General features: G+C 42.6%; 1 protein-coding gene across 1 annotated transcript in view; it reads left to right on the plus strand.

Moving 5' to 3' along the window:
• Nucleotides 1-15,976, plus strand: part of adgrb2 (adhesion G protein-coupled receptor B2) — a 538,535-nt gene that overhangs the window by 375,643 nt on the left and 146,916 nt on the right. Inside the window, exons 8-11 of the mRNA XM_079522669.1 lie at nucleotides 4,259-4,360; nucleotides 11,880-11,986; nucleotides 14,669-14,863; nucleotides 15,882-15,950. Of these exons, the coding sequence (XP_079378795.1) occupies nucleotides 4,259-4,360; nucleotides 11,880-11,986; nucleotides 14,669-14,863; nucleotides 15,882-15,950 (473 nt within the window). The remainder of the gene's footprint in view (nucleotides 1-4,258; nucleotides 4,361-11,879; nucleotides 11,987-14,668; nucleotides 14,864-15,881; nucleotides 15,951-15,976) is intronic.

The following is a 15,976-nucleotide window of genomic DNA, read 5'->3' on the forward strand; positions in this document are numbered from 1 at the left end:
CGCGGTGGAACACTGGATTAAACAATTAGCGGCCGTCAAACTGTTAAATAGTTTTCATTTAGTTTGTCACATTTTAGTCACCTGGAATGTTTTAGTTGATTAAATCTACAGTTGATTTAGTCGAACAAAATGTATTTTGGCGGAACTTGATGCTGTCGTAATGACTGTTTTTTTTTTCACTTTCTGAAAATAGCCGATCTACAAGCTCACACCACGTCGCAGCGCGACGCGTTGTAAATCGTCTATTTTCAGAATGAAACTAATTGTAAAATGACTTTTAGTGGATCTCTTGTCCACTAGTCCCTTCCTAACATTTTAGTCTAGTTTATTATTTGTTGACGAAATTGTCAGTATATTTAGTCTTAGTTTTAGTCATCATAGCTTAGTTTTAATTTGGTGTCCATTTAGTTTTCGTCAGTGGAAAAAGGTAGTCGACGAGTTAGTTTTAGTCGACGAAATCAACACTGCCCACCACCTCCTAAAACAAAGCAGTGGAGATGGTTCAAAACTGTTGTGTAATGTCTGTTTTCTTAGCCTATTTGTGTCAGTCTGTCCACCAGAGAGAGCTGTGGCTCAACTGTACACACCTCTAGTAGGTTGCCCCATCAGAACATATATTTTGTAAGGCTCACCTCCTTACAACTAATAATTAGTCTGATGATCCATAATTATATCCTGTCTTTCCGCACCACAGTGTCAGAGATCTCTCTCCCTCCATATGTGGGCCCTGACACAGTTGGACTGTGCAGTGTGTGTTTGATGCATTGTTTACATAACTCCATCATTCTTCAGTGTAGACGCTAACTTAATTATCCACATACTGTAGGTATTATCGTGCTTGGTGTGTGTGAATGGCCCTTAAGCCTAATTTACACTGTAACATTAAACCCTAAACTTAAACACCAAACCTATAAGCCTAAAGCCGGAAACGACGCTGACGGTGCCATTTAAGGCTGAAAGTGTTGTTCCCCTGGCTCTGCAGGCAATCAATATAGGATTGACTCAGCTCTTGATAAGACTATATAGCACTCTACAACAGATAAACAGAAAATAACAGCATTTGCTGCATCATGTCGGGGAACATACCACCGCCAATACATGTTATTTATTGTCTAATCAAAGCTTACCCAGCAAGCCAAATGGCGTCATGATGGCGTTATGATGACGTCCTCCGGTGACTCCGGTGACGTTCAGGACTAGGCCAGATATGGCCACAGCCCATATGGGGATGATCTTTACGTCATTTCCAGGACGTCTTCACCAGTTGAAATAATGAAGCTCATTTGGGGCCACGTCTGACTAGTTATGATATGACTTAAGTTGATCGGGCCTCGATCGGACTCTCTCTGATTCATCCAGGGACATCCGTCTAACACCAGGGCTCCACCGGGCGCGTCAGCGTCACGTCTCCGTCAGGGAATGTTCCCTTTTTAATCAATGAAGGGTGGCTCCACTGCCCGCGTTGCGTTGACGGAGACGCGACGCGTGCATTAAAATTTAACCGGTGCGTTTTTTGACGCACGCGACGGAGACGCAACGTGTCCGGTGGAGCACTGGCGTTAGTGGGCAGAGGGGGAAGGAGAGACAACCAGTCAGGTGTGTGTGGGGCCGTTTTGTGTCTGACTGTTTCACAATACTGTCACTATTACATACTGTATATATATAGAGAGAGAGAGAGAGAGAGAACATGCGTGAGCGTGCACACATATGTGAATTGTGAACATGTGATTGAGAGCTTTTCTTGTGTGTATGTAACGTACCATAATGCCATGTCTTGCTGTGTAATGTTGTTTAAACCAGTGTTTCACGAACATTTTCATGCCAAGGACCCCCACATGTATTTGTCTGCAGATCCACATCTGATTATTTTTTTCATGCCAGGGACCCACATACTAGATATGTGTTGTTAGAGTGTTTCAATAATATTCAAAAATAATTTCTTCAAGATTATTTTGAAAATAGTGGATATACAAGCTTGTAGATTGTCTGTATTCAAATAGCCGATGTATATGATTAAAGGGCTCATATGTAACCTACTGTATAGTCGCTTCTTTCGGGATTGTTTTCATAGACCTGGTTGCTTTTTTTCTCTCACAAAATCTGTCAACACTGTCTGTAACATAGCCAATACGGATGAGAGCTTGTTCCTCCATAGTTCTTGTGTGTCTCGAGTACCTAAACCCTGTAGGCTATTTTTTTTAACAGTAGGCCTATTCGTTTTTGTTTTAACTTTTTTGCAAGCTGATGACTTTCACCCCGCTAGATTAAATATAAATGGTGTACTGTTGACTCCAATACATTCATAGGAATGGACTCTTTATATTATGATGAATTAACCACTTTAGGCCCAATTTCAAATATCCTCCTATATTAAAATTGGCTACTGGGAGAGCTCACAGTTGTGTACTTCGTCATTTGTACTGACTTGAGTATTTACTAGACTAGAGTAGACCTATACTCTGTCCACTGCAGTACCTTTGTTTGCGCTTCTCACTAACATCCTCAAACCTTATTTCTGTTCTCTCAAAATATTATGTCTCTTCTCTTGCTTGCTTCATTCCTCGTGTGTGTGTGTGTGTGTGTGTGTGTGTGTGTGTGTGTGTGTGTGTGTGTGTGTGTGTGTGTGTGTGTGTGTGTGCGGGTGCGTGTGCGCGTGCGCGTGTGCGCGCGTGCGTGCACTCTTACCCTGGCAAAGGGGGATTGTTCAAAGCCCTGCTTTGTGCGATTTGTCAGTGTGTCAGCTACTGCAGCAAACTGAATGGTTTAATAAGGATGTCTCTGACTGTGTGTGTGCGCATGCGCACGTATGAGTGTGCTTGTGAGTGTGTCTGGCTATGTTTGGTGAATATGCTTAGTGTGTCTCTGCGCTCTCTCTCTCGTGTGCGCGCGCGTGTGTGTGCGCGCGTGTGTGCGCGCACACGCTTGTGAGTGTCCAGGGCATTGCAGCCGAACCTCTATCACTGCCCGTGCTTTTGAATTACCCCCATCCCTCTGCTACATGAGACAAGGATCTGTCCACATGGCTTTCCAGAGGAGCATTATGTTTAGATGACAAAGAGCCCCTCTCTCCATCCCTCCGCGTTGCACTTGTCTGACCCCTGCAGAATATCTTTAGAGAGCTGCATGGCACGCTCTGTGTTTTTCATCAGGGTTATGAAAGTGAGGTGGGGGCCGGGGGGGGGGGGACACAGATGAATGAAGAGGACAGGAGGAAGATGAAGAGGGAATGAGATATACTGTATTGAGGCAGTGACACTGACACAGAGCACTGGGCTGTGTACGTACTGGGAATAAGATTGGGGGCTGCCGCAAAAGAACATTGATTTCAAATTTCAATCTTGAGTCGACGTGTTTTCTGTTTCTAGCATTTTCTCTGTGTGCACGTGGGCTCATGTTCGTGCTTTGTGTGTTTCCGAGAATGTGTTCACGTAAAATCCCCTGTTTCAATTTTACTCTTGAGCATGAATACAGTACAAATGGAGGGTCCATTTGGTTCCATGTGTACACTCTCAGAGATACAAACTATCATAGGGGGGCAAAATCGGTGAAAAACGTGTGTATTTTCAAACATATTCCTCAATAAATAAATGGAGCTGGGAACTTCTCCTTTGGTCCACCCATTCCTGGGACATGTGAGAAAAAAATAAAATGATCCATTGTAGGTGTATGGGATTTTTCTCTATCACACTATCACTAAACACAGGTGAAATTCACCCAAACACCTGCCTGTAGAAAAAAACAGGGATGATATGATGTCACTGAGCATCATGAAGGTACTGAAAGACCCACTCACCTCAGACATCAGCAACATTATGAAAATTACAAAAATATAATTCAGAAATATACATTTCAGCCATTTGAAAATATCCGATCTACTCACAATGCATTGTGAGCTTGTCGATCTGCTATTTTAAAAAGTTTTTTTTTATACATTTTGAAAACTTAAAATGGGACATTCTGAATAATGAGTACTTTTACTTTTGGAGCTTTAAGTACATTTTATACTTTTGTACTTTTACTCAAATACATTTTGAATTCCGGACTTTTACTTGTAGGCCTAATGGAATACTTCTCTATTGCAGTATTGCTACTTTTACTTAAGTAAAAAAAGTGTACTTTTCCACCACTGTGATCATTTAGCTGGGAACGCCCCTGCAACCCCCCGGAAGGACCCCTGGACCTCCGTGGACCCCACATGCCTAGTTGTATTTGCCTCTCGCTGAGCATTCCCTCTGTGTTTGTCATCTCCCCCATGCAGCACCTCATGAGATCTGCAAGGACGAGTACCTGCTGTTGATGACGTGGAAGAAGGCTTCAGCTGGAGAAACTGTGTACAACAAATGTCCAACTAATGCCACTGGTCAGTATGCAACGCACCCCCGTCACGCGACACATGCCACTGGTCAGTATGCAACGCACCCCCGTCACGCGACACATACCACTGGTCAGTATGCAACGCACCCCCATCACACGACACATGCACTGGTCAGTATGCAACGCACCCCTGTCACACGACACATACCACTGGTCAGTATGCAACGCACCCCCGTCACGCGGCACATGCACTGGTCAGTATGCAACGCACCCCTGTCACACGACACATACCACTGGTCAGTATGCAACGCACCCCCGTCACGCGACACATGCACTGGTCAGTATGCAATGCACCCCCATCACGCGACACATACCACTGGTCAGTATGCAACGCACCCCCATCACGCGACACATGCACTGGTCAGTATGCAACGCACCCCTGTCACACGACACATACCACTGGTCAGTATGCAACGCACCCCCGTCACGCGACACATGCACTGGTCAGTATGCAACGCACCCCCGTCACGCGACATATGCACTGGAGATGCTTCTGTGGATCACAGCGTCGTCGTCGTGCAGAGAGATTGCAGTGATTCCAGTTGGCTCGAGTGTGTCCATATTGTGCATTAGCATTTTGCATAATTAGGCCTATGCATTCTGCATGCATCTACGTTTCCTCAACCAAAGTGTCCAGGAAACGGTTCCAAATTGAAAATGTTATGTTTATTTGTATTTATTCAATTAATGATTTAATTTGCAGTATATATTATAACAATCAGACCTGTTCAGACACAATCACATTTTTGTTCTATTTCTTACACCACACGAGACATCAAATTTGCAATACCAAAAAGAAATAAAAGACAAACTGTCTAGACAAGTCCTTGCATTTATTATTATTAAAGAGCACATACAGTAGCACGTTATTAGAAAGAGCCAGGACACCTTTCTGAATTCATTTATGTGTTCATTGTGTATATGGTCACCCCGTTGGTCTGAGAATGTTCATAGAGTGCTTTTTTGGCTAACTAACACCAGCTAATCAGTTGGCTGCCAAGCTGGAACAGCCGCCAGGTGTTTGCTGCCAAGCACTGCAGGCACAAAGTCGGTACAGTTGTTGCAGAGGGAATACTGCAACTCGTTAAAAGTTACGGCGAGCCTGCCTTATACTAATGAACCGCTTTTGTTGGCAGTCTTTGGTAAGTGCTCATGGTGTAAGCTCCCCGTATATTGTGGGTGTTGGATTCTGCTTTACCTCTTGATTAGCACAATTCAACAAACGGCTCTACATCTCCAACTTCAGCTTAATTTTCCACATCACAGATTTGATTTGATTTATTTATTAGATCCCCATTAGCTTGCTGTGAGACACAGCAGCTATTCTTCCTGGGGTCTTAAAACATATCATCATTACATTATTTCTTTTATATTATTACATACATTCACATACAACATTCATCCAACACACAATACAACACAAAACTCATGATCCGTCTACTACATTGATAGCTAGCTCCACAGTACAATTAAATCTTCAACATTGATAATAAAGTAAATATACATTATAATGGGATATATACTATAATATATAATATAATATACACACCATAACAATATATAACACACAATATATTATATATTATATAATGTATATATATACATATATAGAGTTTCAGGTGTTACAAGAACAGGTGGATTTTTTAAAATGTTGTCCTAGTTTCTTAAGAATTATACAAAGAAAGATATAAAACATAAAATCTGTATGAAGAATATGAACAAAGTATATCAAATATACAGTAAGCATAATGTAAGCTTAAAGTATGCTCTAAGAATTAAGACAGAGATACCTCAGACACTTCTGCAAGTGAGACAGACACCACATCATCAGCAGCAAATAGTTTCACAGCCAACAAAGTGTAATGTGAGTTTATATGACATTGGGACACGGTTCAGTGATTCAGTGATCTGGTGTGATGCTGCCCATTCTCACCACCTAGTGACGAACCTGTGTTGAATTCCGAGCTGTAGCCAAGCCACAAAGGGTACACTCGTACACAACAGTTATACCCCCCTCCGGGTGACAAATAGCTGTGAAGAACCATGCATGGCTTTGAATCGTCGCTGTTTTGATTCAATGGAAATTGTAATGGGTCAGGCATGGCAGGCAGCATTGAACAGACGAACAGTGGCGTAAAGTAACTAAGTACTTTTACTTAAGTGCAATTTTTAGGTATTTCTACAAGCTTGTCGATCTGCTATTTTCAAAAGATTTTTATGCATTTGAAAAGTACATTTTGAAGCCAATACTTTTGTACTTTTACTCGAGTAAATGTTGAAACTTTTACTTGTAACTGAGTATTTTTATGTTGTACTATTGATACTTTTACTTAAATGAAACATTTGCCATTTTGGTACTTTAAGTACATTTTGGTGCCAATACGTACGTACTATTACTCAAGTACATTTTGAATTCTGGTCTTTTACATGTAACGGAGTAGTTCTATATTGCAGTATTGACTGCCGGTAGATCTGTTTTGATTAAATGGAAATTGTGATGGGTGCCACAGTGTGGCGGGCAGCATTGAACAGATGAAGTCCCTTGCCAACCTCTCGGAGCATTTACTGACAATTGAGGTGAGGGTGACTGGGGTCTCCAGTCCATCCACACATGCTATCTTGGAATGCAGGCACAACTGTGGACATCTGCAACAAAGCCCATGGTAACAACAACAGTCTGGATTGCCATCAGGGCCTGCAGCCTTAACGGACCTGCTCGAAGGCCCTGTGCATATTAACCTCTGGGATGTTTACTGCAGGAGAGGCTAACTCCAGCTGGTTGAGGGGCTGTTTACCTCAAACCGAGCGAAAATGGTTTTTCAGCTCACCAGGGAGGGAGTTAGAGGGGCTCTCTATGCAGCCACATGCTCCTCCGCGCGTCGCCACTGTCAACCTGCTCTTCCAGTCCGTCCCTGAATTCCCGCTTGCTCTTTCTGAGGGTTGTCTTCCAGGTCACCGGAGCTGAAGGCAGCTTTGCGTGCTTGTAGTGCTTGCTCAAACTTTCCTTGTTGGGATATGTCCAAAATGTCTTTTTATCCCCCTATAACAACATCATCCGTGCACTTACAGATACATCCAGTGGCTGTATCTGGGAACTCATTGACTCTATTCTCAGAGGCGTTCCGCAACATCTCCCAGTCCTCGTGTTCAAAACTGTTTTGTAGCATAGAATCCAGTTGTTCAGACTTCAGACGAGCATTGAACCTCCTGTACAATGACTGGATCTTGTCCAAGGCTATGTAGCTTTTTGTGAGATCCTAAAACGCTTTTAAAAGCTCACATCTAAATTAGCTTTATAGTTGTATAGTCAGTTTAACACCACAGCGAGCTAGAAATGCAGAGCTTGTGTGTCTGGGGGCACATATTAAAGGAGCAGCTGGAGAACATTGCTCCTGGCTACGTGAGATAGTGTTTGGAACGTTCTGAACAGGCTTGATTGCAAACATATGTATTCTGATTGAAAACCTGCTGCTTAATATTATGTCAGTACGGTTACTACTGAAGATAACACAGTGGGCTTGCTACTCGAGCCCACAACAAAAACAACAATCATTTTACATACAGAGTACAGACTATTCTGTAGTGTCACAGGTGCAAAGCCGTACCGCCAAACACAATGCAATATCATTGCAATAAATGTTATCTTGTCATCTTGATAATTGTGTCTGACTGAACACCCATCCGCCAAAACAATCTTTGTCGTTTGTTTTGACAGACAACCAGACAGTAGCCTTGTGGTTAGAGTGTCCGCCCTTAGAGTATATATGAATAGAGACGTCACAGGATTTCTCCTCTCGTCCACTTGCATTGAGTTGCTCAGCCAGCGCATGGGGCGTTGTTCCGGGTTGGAAACGGTGCATTCTGGGATTGCTTATGGGCCAGGCGTGAACGCGCTGGGCCGTTGACTATCATTGTGCGCGTTCATGTGTTATAGGCCCATACGTGAATGTGCGCAATGCATAATGCTGGCTCAAGCTGCAATACCAAATTCGGCCACTGTCTTTTTCGCCTCAGGGTTTCCTCTCGGTGACGTCTCTTATTATATTTATACTCTTGTGTGTCCGCCATGAAACTGGGAGGTCGGGGTTCAAATACTGTAAAAATGGGACCCAATGCCTCCCTGCTTGGCACTCAGCATTAATGGGTTCCCGAGCGCTGCACGGCTGCAGCTCACCGCTCCTTGGCTGCGGCTCACCGCTCCAAGAGATGTGTCAAATGCGGAGAACAAAATCCACTGCGGTAACGTGTGTGACGAATCGTACGACTTTGACTTGCGTGACCGCGTCACTCACCAGAAAGTTATTTTCAGTGAACAACACAGTCGTGTCATGAGGCATGTTTTTGCCATAACCCATATATGTATAGAATAGACATTTCCATTTCCGTGTCTTGTGTCAAACATGGAGCAGCAAGTAATCAATCCACAGAAGCTGCCTTGTGACAATTTGTTTTCAACATGGGGATGTGATGGTTGTGGTATCCGGGACAATAGATATATATATACTTCACTGTCGGGTGGGAACCTTGTATGTCAAAAAAGCAATGGTGGAAAGTAACGAACTACCGTACATTTACTTAAGTAGTGTACTTCAGTACAATTTTGAGGTATTTATTTTTACTTGAGTATTTCCAATTTCCAGTACTTTTACTAGTTACTTTGTAGATGTTGATTATTATTACAAAACATGCATGAGCCACTTCAGCCCTATATACATTTCGGCTACTTGAAAATTGACGATTTACAAGCTCACATTGTAGATCTGCTATTTTCAAAAGATTTTTATGCTTTTGAAAAGTACATTTTGAAGCCAATACTTTTGTACTTTTACTCAAGTAAATGTTTTACTTAACAGAGTATTTCTATGTTGTAGTATTGATACCTTTACTTAACACTTTGATTGCTGCAAGATCTCAACAGGCCTATTTGGATGTTGCTGCCGTTTAACATTGCACAAAGGCCTTGTTCGGGGGCCCACAGTAAAATGTTCTCTTATAGCGAGAATCACACGCCTACATCAAAAGAAAGCTGAACTTGTCCACTTCAATTAAAAAAATACATTTTGATTTTACCATGTTCCATTCTGGAGATATTGACCTTTTTGCAACACCTGCATTTGCCTGGAAGTGGTTATCTTGAACAGCGAGCAGAGTTATGGATGGTTTAAAGTCAGAGACATTGACAGGCAGATATAAAATTGAACCCAATAAATATCCTATACATCCTATACACCGAATGAAAGCCCTGAATGTGTACTTTTACGAGGAAAACAGTAAACATTGATCCCATCTACAGTTAGACAGTAATTGGTTATTGAATGCAGCTTGTGCCCACCAGATAACTTCAGAGAAGACATGGACGTGAACTCCTCAATATTCACAAAATAAGGCCTATAGCGACATATAAATACTATATACCGTATGAAACAGAAGACTCTCTGCTTTCATAAGGAAAAAAATTGTACTGTAATAATAAAAAAATCACACCCCTGTGAAGTGAGCAGTGCAACTCTACTTCTCTACTTATTCACTACAGCTCGCTATATACGGACTGAGACAGAAAGTCATGTAAACCTTTTATTTACAGTTTGGTCTGTAAACTTCTACTGTAATAATAAAAATCACACCCCTGTGAAGTGAGCGGTGCAACTGTTCTTTATAGTTGCGCGGTGCAACTGTAGAGAACAGTTGCACCGCTCACTTCACAGGGGTGTGATTTTTATTATTACAGTAGAAGTTTACAGACCAAACTGTAAATAAAAGGTTTACATGACTTTCTGTCTCAGTCCGTATATAGCGAGCTGTAGTGAATAAGTACAGAACAGTTGCAACGCTCACTTCACAGGGGTGTGATTTTTATTATTACAGTAGAAGTTTACAGACCAAACTGTAAATAAAAGGTTTACATGACTTTCTGCCTCAGTCCGTATATAGCGAGCTGTAGTGAATAAGTAGAGAAGTAGAGTTGCACTGCTCACTTCACAGGGGTGTGATTTTTTTATTATTACAGTACAATTTTTTTCCTTATGAAAGCAGAGAGTCTTCTGTTTCATACGGTATATAGTATTTATATGTCGCTATAGGCCTTATTTTGTGAATATTGAGTTCGGGTCCATGTCTTCTCTGCAGTTATATCTGGTGGGCGCAATGTGCATCCACCCAGTATCCAATTTATGACAAACTGTACATGGGATCAATGTTTACTATTTTCCTCGTAAAAGTACACATTCAGGGCTTTCATTCGATGTATAGGATGTATAGCATATTTATTGTGTTTATTGTTATATCTGCCTGTCAATGTCTGACTATAAACCTTCATAACTATGCTTTCTTTTTGATGATGATTGCCGCCTCGCCTAATCTATCTCACTGCTTTCATTGTTTTGATCGCAGTAACATTGGGGGGGGGGTCATGGGCACATTGGGCAGCAAAAGTCTTGATCCGTACGGCTATAAAAAGTCCCATTCCACCGTTCGGTTCAGAACTATAGTATAACGCGTTGTCATCAGCTGATTTTGTTTTTCAAGCTAGTGTAGGGGAACATGCCTGGGCATGCTAGCCTGGCACGGCCAGACTCATAGCGAGGGTTCACTGATGTTTCCTCCGGGGAAGAATCTTCAGTGAATCCCCGCTATGAGGCTGGCCAAGCCAGGCTATGGGCATGGGGGCGATGGAGGGGAAAAAAAGCGTCACCCGGCTGTGATGTCGACGAGAAGGAAAAAATGACTTCCACAGATGACAACACCACGGTTTAGGTCGCGGAAAAGTTCGTTATACATTACACCCGGGTCGATTACGTCCCCGACGCGTTCATTGCGGTCTTATCACTACAATTATAATGAATAAAAAAGCGTTACAATCACACGTCTGAGCGATCTCCGATTATGACGGCTCTGCATGGCGATACGTGATCCACCAACGGAACACTGTCTTGTCGTGGCAGCCCCTCGATACTGTGGTTAGTTCGTAGTATTGTAGGCTCGGGGATCGTTTGGTCGCTACAGTATGAAGAAGGAAACATGCATCTGTCCATGTGTGTTGCAGATGTTATGCATTGCAATGCCGATCTGGTGCATATGTGTTTAGGCAATAGGCAGCGTTCCGTTCAGCGTTCAACTGGCTTCTACACGTAAAGCGGCCAGCCCTCCTGTTTTCAGGAGGGGAGGGGGGTTTTTGTTTTTTGTTTTTTTTTCTGATCACGTGAGCGGGAGTAAGCAGCAATGATAGGGCGATGGTTCTTCATTGTCCGGGTGGGTAAAAAGATGAATGAAAGTATTCTATAAAAAAGTGATTGAAACGTATTGATACGTGATCCGCACCCGACGTTTGATTAATTGATAACGTATTGATACGCGATCCGCGTTGGGAGTGTTAAGTGAAACATTTCAGTACTTTTTTCACCACTCAATACAGGAAATGGGAAAAAAAATAACCTCTCTCTCTCTCTCTCTCTCTCTCTCTCTCTCTCTCTCTCTCTCTCTCTCTCTCTCTCTCTCTCCCCCTGCAGGATCTGCTAGTCGTCGTTGTTTGCTGGACAATAACGGTGTTGCTCTCTGGGGTCCTCCGAGCTTCGCCAGATGCGTCTCACTTGATTTTAGATATTTACATTTATCCGTAAGTTCCACTCCTGAAATGTGTTCCACTCCTGAAATGTGTTCCACTCCTGAAATGTAAACACTTCATTCCGCTCCTCCTCAGTGCTGAGAGAACAATTTGAGCTTCCCCCGGCACCTGAGAAAATAATGGCTTTGATGTTAATCCAGGCGAGGTTTATAGCGAGGACAAAAATATATTGTTTTCCCTCTTAATCAGTGCATTTTGAGCTGATTATGCTCAACTCCTTCCTTAATCAGATCTCGCTCTCATTAGTGAGAGATGTTTGTTTATAGAGTACATCCCCTGCTTCCCGGAAGTATTTTCTCCATGGGGAATAACATTGGGTTTCTTAAAAAAATCGTCTCATATAAGCATCGTGGTCCAAAAATAAACAAACTGTCTCGCCGATATTGTAGGGGAGGTGTCTCTGTATCGTTTACGATGGTCAGTCAGTCATATTTGATAGTCAGTTTCTTGCGAAAATGTAACTAATTTGGCAGTATTCACATTTGCGATTTCTCACAGTCAGTTGATTCTTCATATCCATATGCAGCCGGGATCATTAGTTTATTTTTGGAACACAGTTCTTATTTGACGTGATATAAGAAAAGTCAATAGATGGGAATTCAGAATGGGGGAAAAACCGCAACCCAGGTTGTATGTGTAAATTACGTCAGACGTCGGTGCTCTATTTGTACTGAAACACTTACTTACCCATGAACTCACTCACTGCCAAGCTCGCGAGTGATTTTTCTTCCAGTTCATTTTGGGATGAATTTTGGGGTCTTCAAAATAAAATACCCCACCTGCATCCGGCGGCAGATAAATTGCAGCGCCGGAGTCGATGGTTGTACTCAATGAGTTAAGCATCATTCTCCTCCTTTAACTTTTCTCAAAGAAAAACACTGGTCTCCTCTAATTACCTGGTCCACAGCTTTGCATTGCGGACTATTGATTATTTATTTTCTCTTGGACTCTTGGATTACCATCTCATCTCCACGGTGGTGATGGTGAGAGATTTCCGGGGTCAGGGTCTCATGCGTGACTTGGAGATGATAGCACATCAGCAATCAACGTGATTGGCTCGCATGCTGACCTTTCATTAGCATCGGGAGTCAATAACTCATTTTCTGTGATTACCGTTATCAAGCACATCTCTCTCGCTCGCTCACTCTCTCTCGCTCGCTTTCTCTCGCTCGATTTCTCTCTCTCTCTCTCTCTCTCTCTCTCTCTCTCTCTCTCTCTCTCTCTCTCTCTCTCTCTCTCCCTCTCTCTCTAAAGTGATGCATCCAGTTTATGACCCTCACCTGTTTTAAAACACTGTTTTCTTTCCTCTGAAGGCGAGGCGAAGGGGCTGCGTTACCCCCGCAGAAAAATAGAGCACTTTAAGACCTACTGAAATTAAAAATACGTTTTTCACACTTTTAGACCATATCCGTGGTAATCATATGGACATACCTAACAATGGATGCCCAAAAAATGGGAACATTTCATTTTGGTGTATTTTTCTTTTTCTTTATTAAAAGTCAATAATATTTTTTGAATTACTTCATTTGAACAAAAAACGTGCTGCGTGATGACGTGTCGAGGTTCACATGCATATTAATGAATCTTGATTAAATTCACCTGTTTGATTCCCATTGCTGCACGTCCGTCCAAACACAGGTGGTTTCGAATACAGAACCACTCCGTTTTTAATCTCATTCAAGGTGACATCCAGACAGTGTATTACTTGTTTTAAACTTAATCATCACGCTAACATATGTATCTGAAAACATTATAGGTTAGAACTTAGAAATAAGCCACATAGCTAAAACTGCTAGAGCTGGCCGACTGTCTGACTTCTAAACAAACACACTCCATGCGTTGTGCGTGCTGTGTGCGTGTAGCAGAGCTACCGTCCCATCGCCTGAAGGGATGTGACGCTCTGAGTTTCAAGCTGAAACTTCAAAATAAAATGCCCAAATTTAACCATTTCACTCCGTCTTTAGGTAAAAAAAACATACGGACATACAGACACGGGGAGAGACATATGGCCGGACGGACATTGCTGTTCCTTGGAGTGGCTGCACCACTAAAAAATAAAAAAAGATTCATGCGAGGAGCTTACGCACAACCTGCGTACTTTCCATTGATTATAGTGGTAGCGTACCGTTGCAGAGCCAATTCCCCATGTAGCCCGGCCTACACACACACGCACACGCATGAACATAGACCCCCTCCCCTACGGATTTACAAGCGATGTGCTACATCGTATAATGCATTGTGGGTTACAATTCTTCAAAGAGCCGATCTACAAGCTCACAATGTGTCGATATAGACACATCGGTTATTTTCACAATTTTCTTTGTTTTTCAAAATAAAAATTGCTAAAAGGTTTAAGCATTAGGCGTAAGACAGGGACCCCATGTATAAATATATTTTTTATGCTTTTTGAGTTGTGCAACCACTCTTATAGACAGCTGCGTGTGTAGCTGTGTCCCTGGATCCCTGGGCCTGCCCCTGTGTCCCTGGCTGTGTCCGAGCACGAAAATAGCATTATAGCGTTTGTTCACCACCAAGTGTCACTGTTGCGCAGCCTAACACACAGACACACACAGGCAAAGAACGAGGGCTAGTACAGTACAGTACAGCTCACTTCAGATGGGTCTGATTTTCTTCGCTCACTCTCTCCCTTTTCTCTGTGCATTTTGGGTCTAGTTGCGAGAGCATCTCGCGAAGGGTCAGAGGACCCTAGCCGGGGAGGGCATGTCCCAGATCGTACGGAGTCTCTTGGAGCTCTTGCAGAGGAGGAGCTACTACAGCGGCGACCTCCTCTTCTCCACGGAGATTCTGCGAAATGTGACGGACACCTTCAAAAGAGCAACCTACATCCCAGCGCCCGACGACGTGCAGGTAGAGTTGAGCGCTGCGGGAAGAGGCTGCGCGTGAGCCAGCGTTGATTTTAGCAACTTTTGATTTTAGTTTTTAGTCATAGTCTTGTGAATAGTTTTCATTTAGTTTTGGTCACATTTTAGTCACCTGGAATGTCTTAGTGTTAGTCTAGTTTTAGTCGACTAAATATCACAGGATTTTTAATAGCCGACTACTGTAAATCTACAGTTGATTTAGTCGACTAAAATGTGTTTTGGCGGGCCTTGATGCCGTCATATTATAATGGCTGATTTTACACACTTGCTGAAAATAGCAGATCTACAAGCTCTGTGAGCTTGCTATTTTCAGCATGCAGCCAAGTGTAAAATGACTTATACTGGATCTCTTGCCCACTAGTCCCTTCCTAACATTTTAATGTGGTTTTTATTTGTTGACGAAATTGTCAACATATTTAGTCTTAGTTTTAGTCATCATAGCTTAGTTTTCAATTAGTTTTCATCAGTGAATAAAAGGTAGTCAACGAACATTTTTCATCATGTAATGGTTTTAGTCGACAAAATCAACACTGGCGTGAGCATGCGCAAAGAGATATATATATCGATGCCATGGCTGAGACATGAAGGTATTGCTGCTCCCAAATGCAATTTTACGCTTTGAGCGCTTCCATGTTCTTCCTGAGACCCAGGTCTGCATTTGGGAGCAGCAATTATGGTGTGCAGATTTGTATTCTTATACGTGTATACGGTTTAACGTACTGTACAGTATAGGTGTTGGTTGTGCATGTCTTTTAGCTGTTTCTCAGCTTCTGTCTCATCCTGAAACATGGAAGTACACACACAGACATACAGTAGTAGGCAAATGCACACGCACACATGCACATGACACAGGGATTTGAGAGAGACATTTGTAAAGAAGGTCATGGCTATACCACAGTCTGTTCAATGGTTTCAGGTCCAGTGGTGTTATTGAACGTACAAGCCCTGCTGCCAAGCACTTACAGTACTGTTTGTAACCATGTCTCACTCTGGTCTCTCTTCAGAAATATTTCCAGGTAGTCAGCCATATGTTGGACATTGAGAATCTGGAGAAATGGGAGGACGCTCACCAAGTAAGTGTGTGTGTGTGAGTGTGACT

This window comes from Electrona antarctica (genome assembly GCF_951216825.1).
Source record: "Electrona antarctica genome assembly, chromosome: 15".
Classification (NCBI taxonomy): Eukaryota; Metazoa; Chordata; class Actinopteri; order Myctophiformes; family Myctophidae; genus Electrona; species Electrona antarctica.